At 43.2% G+C, this 18,558-nt stretch overlaps 2 protein-coding genes across 3 annotated transcripts; one reads left to right on the top strand and one right to left on the bottom strand.

Moving 5' to 3' along the window:
* Nucleotides 1-2,398: 2,398 nt before the first annotated feature.
* Nucleotides 2,399-4,815, top strand: b3galt4 (UDP-Gal:betaGlcNAc beta 1,3-galactosyltransferase, polypeptide 4). Its single transcript, XM_080497122.1, has one exon. The coding sequence runs from the start codon at nt 2,421-2,423 to the stop codon at nt 3,540-3,542; it is 1,122 nt and encodes a 373-aa protein (XP_080353248.1). The 5' UTR covers nt 2,399-2,420; the 3' UTR covers nt 3,543-4,815.
* Nucleotides 4,816-5,556: 741 nt separating this feature from the next.
* Nucleotides 5,557-17,167, bottom strand: wdr46 (WD repeat domain 46; the record flags this gene model as incomplete). Of its 2 annotated transcripts, none has more annotated exons than XM_080496022.1 (14): nt 5,557-6,107; nt 6,479-6,592; nt 6,707-6,897; nt 7,268-7,415; nt 9,611-9,764; nt 13,848-14,083; nt 14,419-14,569; nt 14,672-14,776; nt 14,917-14,978; nt 15,336-15,423; nt 15,520-15,632; nt 15,738-15,818; nt 16,681-16,842; nt 17,111-17,167. In XM_080496022.1, the coding sequence occupies 14 exons, from the start codon at nt 17,165-17,167 to the stop codon at nt 5,988-5,990; spliced, it is 1,782 nt and encodes a 593-aa protein (XP_080352148.1). In that variant the 3' UTR covers nt 5,557-5,987. The 2 variants fall into 2 exon arrangements, with proteins under 2 accessions (XP_080352148.1, XP_080352149.1); XM_080496023.1 differs by having other exon boundaries at nt 15,738-15,779.
* Nucleotides 17,168-18,558: the final 1,391 nt, after the last annotated feature.

Raw genomic sequence — 18,558 nt, 5'->3', positions numbered from 1 at the left:
ACTCCTATTTAGCTACAATTTAGTCTGGGAAATATTTTTTTATCAGAATTACTGAAGCAGAACAAAGACAAACAAAATTGTCGTTTTGTATAAGAACAATGAGAAGGTGTTCAGCTGCTCAAGCAGGAAGAAGAAAAAAGATTCCATTTAATAATGATGCAAATGAAAATTAATGAGCGCGTAATTGCACCTCCAGTCTTGGGTTTGTGTGTCTGTGTCAGGTGAGGGGATGCCACAATCACTTAAATACTTAAACACTTGAACATATGGACATTTCAATTAAATTAAAAATCTTGATTTTTGATGTTTGGTTCACCTGTAGCATTGTCAGTATTTGCTATTGATTTGCAACAATTTGAACTCCCTTATCGTTGAAATGTGCTTTACGTTTAAATGTTCCTTTCCTCAGCTAAAATATTGAAGAAGAAGAAGAAGAAGAAGAAGTTGGTCAAAAGAAACACCAATATAAGAATTTCACTTTGGGTCGTCATGTCATTTGGAAACCCCATGACGTGTATGTGTGATTGCACAGAACCTCCTCAAATCAGTTTGTATTCTTTGGAGCTACTTTTAAAGAAGACACCTCACCTTTCCTGTGCAATACTCTAATGCTGCACCTTAATTAACAGAAACAGTTTACAAATAATAAAAAAAAAAACAGTTGATGAACTGATATAAGGACGTTGATAATTGTCATCCAGGACTCTTTACGTCCAACTTCAGTGAAATTAGTGTTACCAGCAGGGGTCGCCCTGCTCCACCAGGTGTGGTGGGAGTGCAGAAAGACAATGGGCACACAGCAGAGCTTCATATTCAGAATATTGCATGATGATGAGCGAATACTCTTTCCGATGTTTTTGTTTCTTTCGGCCGCAGTCTCAACTGCAATCTTAACTTGATTTAATATCCCACATGGACTCCAATGCAAAAATTACAAGTTATGCATTAAAAAAAAAAATCTCCATCCCTGCAGGCAGGCGAGAGATGCTTCGCCATTATTGCCCTATTTTTCAGCTATGACCGCCATACTTGATGGTAAAAAAACAAACATCGATTGGCTATTTTTTGGTCTACAATTCAAGGGTAGGTCGGGTTTTGTGATGTAGATCCACGGATTTGCAGGGACACAATTTGCAAAACAAATGCACACAACAAAGGACAAGCCTCAACGAGGAGTGCGTTTGGGGAGAGGGTTGGAGTGTCCCAAAGTGTGACCCACTCTGTGACAGATCGACCTCCACACTGCTGCTGCTGAGGAATCGACCCATCCAATTGCGCAGCTGCATCAACACTGGACTTCCAGCTCCCTCGCTGGATCTCTGTCCTCCGGGTTGCAGCAGCTTGCACAATGGGTTGAGGAAGACGGAGAGTTGAACGACTGAGTTGCAAACAAAGTTCAGTCGTTTGCAAAACAATATAGCTAAATACAAGACATAAAATAGAAGAAAAATGTCAGAATGTTCTGTTGTTTTCTACAAATTAGTTTGAGGATTGTAGGAAAAGACATTACCATGTTAATCCTTTTTAGTTTTGTAAATATTGTCTATTATTAGCGGTTTTATTGTATCAACATTTAACTTTTCAAATTTGAGAAGTAGGCAATCAATTGAAGAAATGTGTTGTGTTGTTGGTTGTCAAGATCTGGATGGATAATTTATTCTATATACTTTATTCTATTTTCAGTTTTATTTTTCACGGTTTGGTTAATTGATTTTTTTTAATATACTGTATCACTTGGCCTGTCCATTTTTTTAAATTAATATTTGGCAATAGTGAAAAGTGTTGAAGTTTGACATTGGCCTTCCGATTAAGGTAAATATGTGGTGCACCTCCATCCGAGTGGAGTGAGTGACGTGTGTGGTGTGTGTTGGCGATGAGGATGGTTTGAAAGGAGGAAGTGCTGTGGTGAAAAATTTGACGTGATGGTGGTGTGCAGCATTAAAGAGAAAAAAAAAAAAGTACTTGACAACTCCTCTATCACATCTTCCACAAATGTCACGTCTTGAGTTGTTACAATGTGATTAGTATTCTTTTTTTTCTTTTTTGTTTTATTAGTAGAGGCCTGACGGAGTGTAATCCAATTATGTTACAATAAAACAACCCCCCCCCCCCAACACACACACACACACACATACACACACAATCGCGCGCTCCCATGTGCCCCCTCTCACTTTCCTCCCGGCCCCCCTGTCTGCCCGTGTAGCCGCGGCCCTGCTCTCTCTCCTCCGGCTGCTGCTGCTGCTGCTGCTGCGGCTATCTGACTCTGCGAGCGACGCAGCGACGAGCGGACGGAGGAGCGAGATAACGCGCAAATGGCGACGGGGTGTTTCTAGAAGACAGGAGGCAAGAAAACGGGGTGTGGAGGGGCGGGCGGCGGGGGATTTCCGGGGCTTGCAGCGGTCGTCAGGAGCTGCGCGGTGATGATCGGACGGGGACTGTGGATATGTAAGACCCGGCTCGGAAAGCGAGCGGGCAGGCTGGGGACGCTGCCCGTCTTCTGCGCGGCGGTGGCCTGCGCCGCGCTGCTGGCTCTGCTCTTCGTGGACTTCATCGAGTCATGGGTGACCTCCATGTGGATGAACGCGGCGGTGGAGCAGCAGCAGCACGCGGGCATCATCCCGCCGCAGAGCGTCCCGCCTGCCAGACCCGAGGAGTTCCTGCTGATGCCCAGTCCGCTCGTGTGCCAGCGCGCCAAGCCCTACCTCATCGTCATGGTGACCTCGGCCCCTGCCAATCAGAGGGCGCGCCAAGCCGTCAGGGACACCTGGGGCGGGGAGGTGGAGGTCAGGGGGCTGCGGGTCATGACCCTCTTCATGGTGGGGGTGCCCTCGGACCCCGGACTGGCGAAGCTGTTGATCGAGGAGGCCAGGGAGAAAGGGGACCTGATCCAGGGCCGTTTCATGGACACCTACTCCAACCTGACCCTGAAGACGCTCTGCCTGCTGGGCTGGGCCCGCCGCTTCTGCCCGCAGGCTCACTTCATGGCCAAAGTGGACGACGACGTGCTGTTCAACCCCAGCGCCCTGCTGCACTTCTTGAACAAGAGCCGCAACCCTTATGAGCAGGGCGACCTGTACCTCGGCCGGGTGCACCTTCGGGTGGCCCCGGACCGGGACCCAGACAGCAAGCACTACCTCCCCTCGGGGGCCTACCCTCCCTCCGTCTTTCCAGACTATTGTAGCGGTACAGCCTACATCTTGTCGCGCTCCGCGCTGCTGAAAATCTCCCTGGCGGCGTCAGCGTCACCTCTGTCCACGCCTCTGCCCCCGGAGGACGCGTTCGTGGGCCTGTGTGCCCGGACAGCCGGAGTGCTGCCGTCGCACTGCCCCCTCTTCTCCGGGGGGCCGGGCGTGCCGTACGGACGCTGCTGCTATCAGGCCATGGTGTCCATCCACCACATCCCGCCCAGGGAGATGCTGCAGTACTGGGCCGACGTGCATTCCTCGCCACCTTGCTCCTGGCTGAGCGTTCGAGCGTCTTTGGGGATGTGCAAAGTCAGGGCGATGCTGGGCCACGTTCTGGGCCTGCAACAGGGATTATGATGCTTTTGTTTGTGACGTGAAAGTGGACGTGCTGACCCTGCGCCTCGCTTCGGTACCGTGAACAGCACAAGTGCTCTTCAGGCTGTGACGCTACACTTTATGCGCTGGGAATAGCTCACTTTATTTTTTAATAGCTTTATTTTTTTAAAACATCTTAATCTATTTTATTGTTTTGGGTTAGTTGGGGTTTTTTTTGCAGAAAAGGGAATGAGCGCTAGAGTGAGAGAGTAATATTGAACCTGACTGTTATTGAATCCCATCCTTATGACACTGACACAAACTGTAGATGTAGAAACAAGCATGCAGATATACACCGAGCAAAGACAGCTACTCATGTTAATAACGCACATTGGACAATGTTATCTCTGACATTTCAAGGCTGCTATACTTTCATATATTTAACAGTTCTGCAGTTTGCCACAAAGTACCTCAATAAGATGCATGTCCCAAAACAAAAATGACAGTAGGTATCAAATCACAGGCTTTATATATACTCCAGTAGGAAATAATTATTAATCATCAATGACTGATTTTGTTCAAACTACTTTCTGGAAGATAATTTATTTGAGTCAACACAATAAACTAACTTCATATTGTAAAAAACCCCACAAAAACATGGTGTGCAGCTGTAAAGACACAGTTGTGAGGAAACTGCATCAGCAGAAGTTGATTTTCTCTCCTTGGGAGACAGGTTTCCCTGCATTTCAGTGTTCTACAAAGCAAAACCTGATCCTGAAACCGATGTGAAACAGTGATAATGAATGATAGTAAATAGTGTTATTTATACTTTTAATTTTTTCTCCCTGAAATCGTGAAACTAAACATCTTTGAGTGACAGCTTTGCACCAAAGTGTATACTGGGTTTAGTGTCTGGTACACCAGGCTGCAGTGACACACATTTCAAAAGATCTTTGACATTTTATCCATCATAACGACCCCGGGCTGTTTGCTTCGTCCAGAGTGCACGGACTGAAAGCCAGTGTGTGTTTACATTCGGAAGATGTGGAATTAATAGAATGACAACAGTAAATGGGGTCTGGTAACAACAGCAGGTCTTCTTTGTTTCAAGATATAATCAGTTTTTCTCTTTTACTAATTGAACATAGTTGAACTACCTGAGGACAAACAATAGGAAGAGAAACAGTGTGGATACTTAGTATTCAGTCAAGAGACAGAAATGCAGATATGGGTAAACTATTGACCTTGTTTCCTTGAATGTTGTTTTTTTTTTTTTTTTTTTTTTAAGAGGCCGACATGATTCACAATTTTAATCGACTGAAACAAGATAATAAAAGATAAACGCACACAACAAATCTGGGTCATTTTTCCTGTTTTATCACTTACTGGAATAATTGGTTATGAGAGCTGGTTTTTATCTTGTTTGATTTTTTTTTTTAAATGATCCTCGTGATATATTTGTTAGAGGTAACTGGTAGGACAGTGGTTGCCATGCAATCATTTTTTAACCATTTAAAGGGAATTTCTTGAATTACCACAGTATTATGTAAGGTTATCTCAACTTTAAAGTTAATCACACCTGTATGCCATTACAATTCATTTTAACATTTAAGTTTGATGAAACACATAACGAAAATAAAGGTTTGATAGTTTCTAACTTAAGTATCAAAAGTAGATGAATCTCTGAAATAAAATCATACACATGCTATTTAACACAGCAGTTTTACTGTATTTGCAAGAAAAAAATTGTTTAAAATGAATTACTATAATTATTTGGCATATGGTTCAAAACTTGGCATAGATATTTGTAGTTTTGTGTGTGCATTGCTCATCTCAGCTTTACTTAAGTATATATTTGATGTTTTTAGCTTTAGGTAAATTGGCAGGGAATTAAAAAACAAAAAAACTTTACAAGCAGCACCACCTGAACGTGCATCATGTCAGTGTAATCATGTATTTGTCACATTAATTTGAAATAAACGATAGGAAATGCAGAAGATCCCATACACAGCTTGATAAAGTGTTAATTAGAGGAATAAGTCTGAATGAATAACATCACCGTGTTTATTTTTGAAACAGATTTATACAAAAGCATGAGACTCGAGTTTCATTTCCTGTCCCAAACAGCCAAGCACTTTCTAAAAATGTGCTCACTGTGGGAAAAAAATAAAAGCACAAATTCAGCCAGCACTGCTGTCCACTGTGGCACCTCACATTAGCTTCCCATTAAGGCAGGATGAGCTCCAGGCTACAGACGTTCAATAATCCTGCAACGCGACGGCACTCGGCATTGATTACATGAACTTGATGTCCATCAGAATGCGAGATATCGTTTTCTGACTGCACCCAGTGTTTCGTCTTGGGTTTGTTCTTTTTTTTCCGCACTGGAGCAGAGTGTCCAGAAAATGTGCTCCTTTATTATGCATGGCTCAAAGGTCACTCCCACAAGCTGCTGGTGGTTTCCGCTGCACAAAGGGTTCCCCTTTTCTACTTCTTGAATCTTTCCAGAGCAGATTTCTGGTTAGACAGAACCGCCTTCTTCTTCTCCATTGCCTTTCTCTCCTTCTCCATCTTCATTTTGTCCTCCACAGTCTTCCTGATGACATCCTTTTGGGGGGGGGGGGGGGGGGGGGGGGGGACAAGTTAAGATGGATCAGTCAAACGTGTACAAGGTGGCGACGCGCAACAGAGCAGTAAGAGCAAGTACGGTTCGGTCATAACAGTTTCACTAGGGCTGAAAGCCACGTTAGGCAGACTGCGGCGCCCTGGAGGCAAAAGGAAACGATGCGCACGGAAGCAAAAGTAGGGCAAGCGAGCCGTTCATGTGGAAGGTCATCAAAAGCATCAGACAATAATAGCGGGGACGCACGACGCCCAAGAGTTCTCTATCTGCCCGACGCTCTCAACGGCTTGTACTTTTAAAAAAAGAAATCAGTACGATTAAATCAAATGTTGATGCACAACTCTGGATTACTTACCCGTTGGTCCTGATGAGCCACTTGTTTCTTGCGTCGTTCCACAGCGCCGGAGGAGCTCCGCCCTTTTTTCTTGTACCTTGGAACAAACCTTTCTTTGGCGAGCGGGTCGTAGCCCTGAAAGACGACAGAACCTGCTTTTAGTTTGGCATCCACCTGCTGGGAATTCAAATTGTGCCAATTTGTAGCTTGAATAGAATTTTAAGAGAAGAGTGCTTGGTGCATGCTGACCAGAGCTTGAACCCTATCCTGATGTCTTTGCTCGAAGGTGGCGTGGTCGACTTGTCCCAGCTCTGCGGGGTCCAGGCTGATGAGCTCTGGCTGGACCTTCTCCAGCAGGGCTTTGACCTCCCACTCCTGCTTCTGCTTGGCACTGCGGAACGGATTTGCATCCAGGCCATCAAAGTTCGGCTCACCCGCACCTGCGAATGGAATTGGGAGGATAAAAGTTTGGAGCGACTTGTGCACGTTTCTTCCCTCAGGACAACATGTCCTTTCAATGCATGAACTTCAGAAAGAAAGGTGTGGAAAGGCTAAATAGAGGGCAAACAGGCTGCAAACCATAACATATTGACAGATGCTAGCATGTGGCTGGCCTAACTAAGCAAATATTTGGTGTAGTGAGCTCCCATGTTGTTTTTAGTCCCCTCGGGAACTGGTCCACATGAAACAGAACCGCTATATTATTTGCCAAGCTGTCTATTTTGGCCCATGACCTATTTTGTTTGCACATCCTTTGTGAATGGCATTCTCTTTTTATATCTGATGGTAGTCGGTGAGGCGGAGTCTGACCTGGTATGAGCATGCTGGTAAAACCTTCTCCGTGTCCGACTCCAAGGACATCCTCGAAGGGACAGAAGTGCAGTCCCCAAACTGACCCCGGAGCTCGGTGAGCCATGTAGGGTTTAGTCACTGGAGCGCTCCACACGTCCCTGTACACCTGCAGAGACGCAATTTTTACACAGATTTGCATGGAGGGAAGCCTCGGCGGACATGTAAATAAGTGTTTTCACTTTAAAATGAATGGATCACAAATCACGTAGGCTTCGAAGCGTCATGATGGGTATTTGCTGTGTTGTAATATGATAAGAGCATTATGGTGCAAAGCACTTCTGGATGCAGCTGCACAATCAGGCATGTCTGTGCTTATGCACTCAAATAACCAGCAGAGCGTGCCAGGACCGAACGAGACCGGTCGGAGTCGCGGTTACACGTAGCAAGTTGACATATTTTCTAAATATTTGTAAAGTTAACTACATAAACAGTGGTGGGAGTGCAAGTAAGTCGAACCACTTGTGCTGGCAAAGCATTTCCTCGAAGCTACGATTGTGCTGAACTCCAGCGGTGCAGGAGCGCTGCTCCCCAGATAACAAGCGGCTGCTGTTATCAAGTCAAACGCAAAGCTAATACCCAGATCCCCAAGACACAGGGTCCAGCAGAGACGAAGCTCAAGTCCAAGCACGTATTCTTCCCTATAGATGAGCAATAACCTGCGACAGCAATAATGGTGCAATAAACATAAGGTGTGTCATGTGAAGCGTTGAATCGTATATCCTGTGTGCATGCCCTTAGTATGAAACCAACATTACAAGTACAACAGTGAGACTGTTACACTCGGCGATGAAAAACACATTTTAAAACGGGGGGGGGGGGGGGGGGTATAAAAGGCAACATTGATCACAGTGAGGGCGGCAACAACAACAACAACAACAAAAAAGCCTAAGTTCACTCAAGAACAAAGTCGATATTTATTCAATCTCAAAATAAACTCATTTGCAGTGCTTCAAATTGATATCTGGTTCACATCTTCTCTACCCACATCTGCATTAAAGTGATGCTCAGTCTTCTGGCTGAAGCCGCCTCCACCTCAAACAGTCCGACGGAGAGAAAGACTTTATGTTTACCACATGTAGTAGTAAGAGTTTGTTCAGTCAACCAAACAGAAAGTGCAACAATAAAAAGAAATGGAAAACAAACTGACTGAAGGGTTTAGGCTAAAGTTTAACTTTATGGAAAATAGTTTACAATTAAAAACAGCCATTTCTAATTATCATCATTATTCAATTTGATAATTTTTTTTCTCTGGAGTCATTGAAAATCCAATAACTTGTTTTGTGATTTGCTCCTTTCTACTTTATACGTGCATATTTGTATTATTCCATTATTGCATATTGTTCACACAATATGACATTAATATTTTCCACTATTGTTTCCGTTAATATTTTCCACTATTGTTTCCGTTAATATTTACTTATCTCGCATACTGTTTTTCCGACTGCCCGGCTGTACTTCTCTTTGTCTGGATTCATAGAGAAGAAAGGGACTATTCTACTTATCAAAACAATAGATTGTTTTGACTCACTTCATGGCTCAGGTGAACAAAGCAGGTCGCGGCCATTTTGTCAAACAAACTGCACGGCAACGGCCTTTTGTTCTGGGCCAATGATTTCCAGCATTAACAGGAAGGGTTTCACAACCTCTGCCTGCACAAACGTGCTCAGTTCACTTTGTTAGTTTCTTTGGTAATTTACTCAGTTTGGTTTGAAGTACATTCACCTCTCGGCATGTAAACATCCATGACACCCTTTTATGTACACAAAAAGCCTATTTCTCTCAAATATTTTATACAAAATTGCCTCAATCGGTGTTGGTGAGCACTTCTCCTGAGCAGAGATAATCCCTCCACCTCAAGTGTGTGAGATAAAGACGCTGATAAGACGGAAGGGGAAGCGATGAATAGATGGAAATGGTGATGAGGATCTGAAAACATGGAGCGGTGACACTACAATGGGGCGTTCACATCTGCAGTGTAGATCTGGATGACACATCAGTGTTCACAATATGTCACGTGCATGCCTCCAATGTGTGAGATGAAACCGGACGAACCGGAGAAACCTCACATAGGCGCGGAGAGAACATGCAAACTCTTTAGTGTCTCTCTTACGTTTGTCTGAGCTTCTTACGTTTCCCACTGAAGAAAAGAGAAACGTCTTTTCTGCTGATGGTGAGCAACGGATGTATTCGTGCAGAGAAAACCACAACTCCAACTGTCGAGATCCCCCCCCCGCTTCCTGTGTGTAGGCTTGTGTTTCCAGCGACAAATCAATATGGCTGCAGTGTGAATGTGACACCGACCTGAATAACGTCTGCGGTGGCAGCAGACAGAAGTCCCCTCTGACTCAGGGACAAGCAGGACGCTCCCGCGGGAAGGAAGTACGACTTGAGGGGTTTGAAGGAACGAACGTCGTAGACCTTGAGCTTTTTGTCCATGCCCGATGTCACCATGTATCTGCGGGAGAGACGAAGGTCATTACGCACTGCGCTCCACTCGTCGCCTCAAAAACGGCAAATAATGTATTTCGTCCCGGGAGGCGACGATCCCGAGGCCTTCGCAGTGTCATAGCATTTTATAAGCGTGAGCTTTCGAAAAGGAAAGAATTGAGGAACAGCTTGCCAATTGTCTTAAAAATATATTCAAGTTCCACTTCCTCCTCACCTAAAAAGAAAAGAAAAGAGAAAAAAAAAAGCCAACTGGCCTTTACACTTAAATAAATAAATAAATAAATGAAATGTTCAGTCTTTGCCACCGACAGATTTGATTAAATGTCGTAGATTTAATCAAATCTGAGATTTGATTAAACTGTTATCGTTTCCATCTTCAAGCATCAAAAACAAAGGTGTCTACAAATAGAGTAACCTCATTTGTTTATCATTCTAATCGCACACACGCAAATAAAAACTGTTTGAGGGATGTGATCTTGTGAATGATGCTCTGAAAATGCTTCCTTGACTCCAGAATCCACAAGTTGAGGCTTCTGGTCAGAGTCCCACATGGTTTCTACTTGTCAGAGTGGCGGCACATTGGAGCTTTAAGGCAGGAAAACATGCAGGACTGCGGTTTTCCCGGACCAGGACTGCCCACATTCTTTTGACAAACTGAACAATACGCAATAACGCCACAAAGTAAAGTTTAGAAATTTACAATAATCTGTTTTATCCTCTGAAGCCCCTCTGTATTTTATTTTATTTCTTAAAAAGAAAAAGCATTACATTTAGGCCAGTCTTACTCCACTATGCAAGTAACCCCGGCATGTTAGTGTGAGCGTGTCAACAAGATAAATTGAAATACACTTCCAGCTGACGCCCCCACACTCCTGACAAACGGCCTCCATTCAAACATCTGGAAAACATCAGGGCCTTTTTATTCAGCTCAACATCTGCTGCTATTTTCCATGGTGTGCAGCCAAGAACTGATCCGTGCCGCATTCGTGACTTAAGCCGTTATGAATTTCACTCTGTGTTTGACGTAAACACCAGTTTTTTGGGGGTTTTTTTTGCAGTGAAACAAATCAGTTTTTTTCCCTGTAATCCTACTGCAAACATATTGGTATTGTGTTGTTCATAGACAAATGCTTACAAAATAAAATGCATACAATAAAATAAATTATAAAAATAAAAGGCGACTGGAGCTCAGCTACTTCCTGCATCACTGGGAACCATTTTGAAACAAATCTATTATTTTTTTTTTTTAATCAAGTTTTTCCATGATATAAACTTTTTTCAGTCTCTACCGTGTTTTCAACCACAATGCTGTTATTGTATTCTTTACCGTCAATTTGGACTTTCCTGTCAAACTCCCTCCACATTGGACTGTTTGTTAATTAATATTCCTCTTTCAATGTTTCCTCCCATTGTTCATCTGTTCCCTCACGTTGTCATCATCAGACACACGTTGCAATGCATTAGACACTTTTGAAACAACACCTTTAGCCCCGTCTCCACCGCACACAAGTGCCGGGCCGGAGCGGAGCGGTTCGGAGCAGAGTGAAAAGTGGGCGGGGCTTATGAGCTCCGCAGAAATGTGACATTATAACAGAAAAGAACGTCGTCAGATGTAGATCTTATGAATCCTCTGTTGTTGTTTAAATTCTCCACTTTGCACTGTTATTTTTTGCAGCGGAAAAAAAAAAGTTACTTTTTGCAGCAGTAATTTTTTGCAGTGGAGAGCTGCAGCCGCAACTTCCGTGTTTGTTTTGAGAGAGCAAGTCGCTCGGCCACTTGCCGGGCGACGTGCCCCGCACTGAGCACTCGGGTGCGGGGCAAGTGGCCGGAGCGTTCCCCCCGGTTGGCTGAGGCACAGACACGGGAGTCTGAGCTTTCTGCAGGAGGTTCTCCACTCCGGCGCCTCCGTGTTCCGGCAGCACAGCGCCGGAACACCGCCGAGCTCCGAGCTCCTTTTCATCGCTTCCGCGGTCTGTCCCCGCGATAAAGCGCCACTGACCGCGGCTGAACAGAACGCTGACCGCCTCTGGGAAGCGGAGCTGCCGGAGCGTGGTCAGCGCCGGAGACGAAAGCTCCAGACTCCGGTGTCACGGACGCGCATCAGCGCCACGGCGAGCGCTATGCTGCAAACAGAAAACTCAAACGCGATGCAAAGTCCCTCCCCCCGGTCTCCCCCTGCCTCAAGTCCGCTCTTTCACAACAAACACTAAAGTTGAGCAGCAAAGAAAAGAAAATGAAAATAAAAACAACCAGTGCGCAGCTGACCACACTGACAGCAGAGGCTTCATCCAGCCAGCACATTAAAATATTGAGGGCGTGTAGTAAATCACTGACCAATCAGCCGACAGCAGCTCAACCTCAGACCCGTTCCATGGTCTCCGGCACCCCAATGGATGGGTAGCGGAAAAGCGGTCGCCTTTGGAGCGGTCTGGAGCGGTTTAGACTGCATTACATGTCGTGAGACGCGAGCCGGAGCGGTTTAAACCCGTCTAGGCTGGTACTTTCTGTGCGGTGGAGACGGGGCTTTTCTTTGTATCTTGTTCTACAAATTACATAAATACTTCCTGTTTCTCAGCGGGCTCTGCATAGGTTACCCCACTCCCTATGATTCCGTAGATCGCCTTAATTGTAAGATTTTATACATGTACTCATTCCGAAGTTGCTCAAAGGCTAACACAGTAAAACAAAAGACTTCATGTTTTGTCCTGTAAACAGCAGTCCCTTGTTTACCCACTTTCTTTACCCTGTTTCCATAATGTAGGGTACAAACTCTGGATTTTTAATGCACTTTTAGTACTTTGATTAAAAAAAAGAAGAAGAAAATGAGACAGAAGAGTTTGTTCTTATTCTTTTCTTGTCACAAATGAAAGAGTTACACAGCTTTTACCTTTCAGGACATAGTTAATGTTTGGTCAAATTCCATTTAAAGAGCTTGTCCTATCTGTATTTTAGGTTGTATAGATAATATGATGGCTGGAGTGGCTTTAACCTATGCATGTTGTGCAAGAAAATTATAGAACTGCGTTGAAAGGTTGACGGGAAGAATGGAAACGGCTTTCTGCTGGAATGAGAAACTAAATAAACCTTGAAATTCTGGCATGACCTTTGGCTGTTATACTTTTCTCCTGACAGGAGAGTTGGACTTTGGCTCTCGTAAATCATTTGAGCGGTTGTGAAATAAGTGTGACGTTTAAACTCTCCTGACAAAGCGGAACTTTACTGCCATCTGCTGGTTTTACAAAGGAAGGTTCAGTTGTGACGTGATTTCTTTCAGGGACCTCATGTAGAAGCTATCAAAAAAAAATTTTGTGCTACATGATTTACAAAGATACATATTTATATATTAAAAATATAAAAACTGATAATATGGGGAGAATCAATTCTTATTATTGAAGTTGGTTTCCCATTGGAACGGTGTTTCAACTTCCAAATCACAATGTGGGAAACGGACATCAAGTCAACACTAAGTGAGGTTGTGAAGGTAAATGAGGGATAATGGTTTCCATTACAATCACAGTGAGGAACATGGAGCGATCACATACTTTGCCTGACTAATTAAGTAAGTAAGTAAGTAAATTATATTTGTATAGCGCTTTTCCCACACTTAAGAGTCACAAAGTGCTTCACAGTAAAAACAAATAAAAAAACATTTAAGGAAAAAAAAAACACAATAAGTGAAAAACATCTTGAAAACACAGTAAAAAGCCGGTAAGGAAAACAGATAAGAAAAACATCCTAAAAACAAATTCATGTCAACATTCTAGAGATAAGAGACTTTACCACACACTAGTTTTATTGAAAGTTATAGAATTTAATGTTTTGTCTATAATGAAGCATACTTGTGTCTTAATTGTCACGAGTCCGTGTTGATAATGAGCATTTTCCATTTTCAGAATAAATGTTTCAGGGACATTCATCCTCGTCTCAAACAGATGGAAATATTCCAAGTTGGGTGGGCACCAGAGGATTTAATGGTTTTTAACTGGGCCTGGGCATTCTGGACTTTGGGAGTGGCTGCTCGAGCTTTGCAAAGAGAGAAATATTGACTTCAAACTGCCTGTAGGTGTGAATGTGAAACGAAATGACTTACGTGCCCGTCTGGTCCACGGCGACTGACCGCACGCCGCCTTGGTGACAGAGCATCTTGACGAGAGCTTCTTTCTGGTTGGGTGACCAGAGGGTCACCGTGCCGTTGGCGTGGCCCAGATGGATGATGGCATTGTGAGGGTTCTGGCACATCACATCCAGTCTGCCAGTCTTTGTGCAGATGGCCGTCACCTCCTTACCCACAGACACGTCGAGGTACTGCAGGAAACCTGTGGCACTCTGAGGACAACATCAAGAAGAAGAAGAAGAAAAAAAAACCCAGTGAAGAAAGCTTGAGAAAAGAGGTGGTTAAAACTGCAGTCGATTTAGCTTTTACCCTGTGTGTGAAAATACGTCCAAAATGGTCAGCCTGAGTAGGTCAAGCCAGTTTTTAAATAGAATTTCCCAGTTCAAGTTGGAGCTTAGTGGCAGTAATGTGTGAACTCTTTGTACCACGTTCAAAAGAAACGAGCACTTAAGGTCAACTGGGGACTCGATGTCGTCCATGGGTGCGAATGAGAGTGTGTCATCTTATTTCTGACGAAGATACGAAAGACGCCGACACGAGAACTCACCGCTGTGGCCAACAAGAAGTGGTATGGGAGGAACTGCATACGAAGCACGTCGTTGAATTTACGGATGCAGTGAAGCTCAATTCCCTTGGAGTCATAGATGTACAGCCATTTCTTCTGGGCCACTGCGTACATGGCCTCACTGTGAAGCCACCTACACATAATTGAGATTGTGGTTCAGTCGTTGGAATGCCAGCGCAAACATGAATGGCAACGATAACGGCGCGGCGCCAGCAGACACAGATGAACGACGTACTTTACATCATTGACAGACTCCATCACATTTATTTCACACTTCAGCTGTTTGGACTGCCAGTCTATACATGCCACATGGCCTCTCCTCCCACCAAGAAGCAGTTGGCTGTAACAAAGAACAAGTTGTGTAAAATTTTTAAAAAAAAGTCATACTTCTGTGATTCCCAGTTACAAAACAGGGAATGAGACTCAACGATTTTCTGCGTCATGAAACTCTACAGACTCAAAGGAGAGTTTAATACTCACCGCCCGGTTTTGCTGTAATCCACTCGATATGGTCCAAACTGGGATAGTTTCAGGTTGAAATACTGGGGGGGAGAAATGATTTTATTTAACATATCACATCAGCTTGTACTTTCATTCTTTTCCATGTTTTTGAGCACAAAATACCAATAACAACTTGTTTGTAAAGGAAAGCCTCTCAACGACAAACACAGTCACACACTGTGTTTTTCCAACTACTGTTTTCAATCATTAATGATCAACACAAGTAACAATTGTTCTTATAGGGCTAAATTTGTACCCCACTCATGCAGGGCCTGTCTGAGGTCCGTTACTGTTTATTGTTTAGCGATTCAACCAACCAGCAGGGGATATATGTTAACACAAGAGTGCTGTAGGTCCTGTATGAAGAAAATATTAAAAAGTATGTTTGTTTTCTGTACCTTTGTAGCAGATGATATATCCACAGCCTCTGCAATGTCCTCCTGTGAGATTGTACACGTGTCTTCATCTTCATCTCCTTCAAGAAACCTGAGAGGGGAGAAGCAGGACTTAACGTGACATCTATCGATACTTCATTACTGCTCAGCAAACAACTGTGACACAAAGTAACCCAAAAGCAATTACCCAGCATCCTCCGGGAGCAGGAGGTCAAACCGGGCCGCTTGTTTTTGGGCAAATGAAGAGGCTTTCTCTGAATGAACGATGAGGCCTTTCAGCTTGGAATTCCTTCGGTGAGGCTGAAACGGGAAAAATAAAGACATAAATAGAGACGAGATATAACATTTTTGGCCACAGATTAGGTTACCAGCGATGGAAGGTCCATAGGAAAGTGGGCTTCTTACCCTTTTAATTTTATCTTTCCTCTTGAACTTCTGCACCCTGTCCTTTGGAATAGGAGCAGGTCCTGGGAATGGGTCACTTTTCTATTCGAGGAGGATTGATTAGAAAGACTCAACAAGATGACGCAGGTGAAACACTACGGAAGTCAACTTAGCTGTTAATTCTGATGAATCAACTCACAACTTTATATTGAATTGCAGAACACAGAAAATGTACGACTAAGCACACCTCACCCAGAGGCTTATTGACACTCTTCATACTCATGAGCATTGTGTTGACGTCAGCTTGATATTTCCAGGAACAAGAACGAGACATGGCAATGCCCATGACAACTAATGCTTCTACAACACACACTATTATTCCTGATTATGTCATTTCTGTATTATCTGCCTGCAAGTTTTTCTGGTTCTAAAGCCTTCTTCAGCGTGAAGAGATGCCCTCAGACATTCAGTATACGGATCTTGCACTGCCACCTATTCCTCAGCAAACATAAACACCATTTTACATTTGAGAAACTTTGACAAATGTCAACGCAATTTGTCTACATAAAATACTGCAAATCACTCTAATTTTCCAGACAGGTAACATATTAGAGTGGAACGTCCATTTAGATTATAAGTTATATGTAACTCGATGTTGTTTTAGTCTTTCTATCACCACCAAAATATTCATGTTTTCTAATATGGATTTCCCTGTTTCAGGAAGGTGCTGATTCAAGTTTACAGTGAAACGATCTCAGCACTAAGGACAATTGTATTTACTTATTCAGCATGCTGCTTGACATTTCAGTATATTTAGCTTTGAACCAATACAACTGATAAAGTGCATGTGAATCAAACCTCCACTGACATAAGTGAGCAGGTTTTGGGATTAAGAAAAACTGCAAAAGAATAGATATGATTATCTTAAAGCAAGCAACCTTGAGCCAAATCAACAATGCCTTACCCCTGAAATGAATTTCTTTCCTCCTCTCTCATCCCCGTCTTGCTTTCTCTTGACACTTGGTGTTTGCTGCTTCTGCGATTGTTTAGTATGTCCATCGTGTTTCTCCACTTTGTTTTCATCTCCGCCCTCCGCCTGTGGCTCCTGCCAGTATCGAGCTGGGGGCTGACAGAGAAGCAGCGGTGAATTAACAGAACCAGGATATATATAAAAAAAAAGAAGAAGTCACCTCATCAGAAAAGCTTGTTTAACCAGAGGACGTTAAATCAACTCGTCCACATCAGCGCTGCTAAAATTAGCTTCCAAGTGTTAGCGACGGATACATCCGCGTGACTCGGTGTCCTTTTATTTGAACGTAATTCACCTCTCTGTCTGACTTAAGCTGCCAATAGCTTGGTTTAGCAGCTGAAAAACACAATTTATTCTCATTCACCTTCTTTTTTTTCCCCACGTGCACATCATTCACCGCTACCTCGCCGGGGGCCGCCATCTTTGTTGTGTTCATTTGTCACTTCCTGTTACGTACCTGTGACGACACATTTTATTTTATTTTCACAGAATTAATTGTTGTTGTTGACTATAATAATAATAATAATAATAATAATAATAATAATAATAAGAAGAAGAAGAAGAAGAAGAAGAAGAAGAAGAAGAAGAAGAAGAAGAAGAAGAAGAAGAAGGAGAAGAAGAAGAAGAAGAAGAAGAAGAAGAAGAAAAAGAAGAAGAAGAAGAAGAACGGGGTACTGTATGTGACCTTGTCTTGAGTTGTCAGTGGTGACTGTTCACGTACCCAAGGTTTACTCCTTCATTTCCTATTTTAATAACTTAAAAAAAAATTCTCAAGTGTGATGATTTTCTGATTTTCACTTGGTTGCAGCCATTTTTATTTAACAACCATCAAATTGTACAACACAGTTGTATGTGTTGCTCTTATTCCCTGCTTTGCAACAGCAAGTGTCTCTGGTTAATACTTTTTTTTTTTCCTTTTTGAAGATTGTCAACAAAGCTCTCTGTGATTCTGCAGGAAAAGTCTGTTTGACCCTAGTCTTCAGTTTAACATTGAAATTTGAAAAGAACCATACAGCATATTTTTTTAATGTTCTCCCAGTTCTGTGTGTGTATATATATATATATATATATATATATATATATATATTAGGGTGGCTGCTGGTATGGTGCCTGAGCATAAGACCGAAGAGAACTAAGCTGGGTGCCAATAGAGGGGCTTAGCAGCCTTAGAGGGAACATTAACAGATATTTGGGACAGAGACTGAAAGTTGGATAATGGATATGGAATATTAATATTGCTTTTTATTTAAGTATTTTATTTTCACATTTAGATGCAAGCATACTAGGTCATATAATGATGTTTTGAACTTTTGAATGTTTACAATTTTCATCACCATTATTTGTCCTTTTTCATACATGTAAAATTGTAGATGAAATTGCTTGATATCAGTTCTGATGTTAAAACTTCAATTTCAAAAATATATACGGTTTTTCCGCTCTGACTCCGCTGTGACTCTCATGGTCGGCCACAAAAGAAGATATTGGAGGAAAAGGTGGTTAACTAAGGTGGTTGAGAGCACCTTAACCAGCTGCATCACAGCCTGGTACGGCAACACTACTGTCGCGGACCGCAGTCGCCTGCAGAGAGTGGTTAAGACGGCCGAGAGGATCACCAGAACACCACTGCCCTCTCTGCAGAGCATCTACCAGCGCAGGGTCCACAGTAGAGCTGCATCCGTATTAAAAGACGCCACCCAGCCACAACACAGATTGTTCACGCTTCTGCCCTCAGGCCGGAGGTACAGAAGCTTGAAAAGCAAAACGAATGGACTGAAAAACTCTTTCTTCCCCGTTGCCATCAGACTTCTGAAC

The sequence above is a fragment of the Blennius ocellaris genome, assembly GCF_963422515.1.
Source record: "Blennius ocellaris genome assembly, chromosome: 5".
Lineage (NCBI taxonomy): Eukaryota > Metazoa > Chordata > Actinopteri > Blenniiformes > Blenniidae > Blennius > Blennius ocellaris.
The sequence above is the reverse complement of the archived record's forward strand: the minus strand, read 5'-3'. Positions and strand labels throughout refer to the sequence as shown.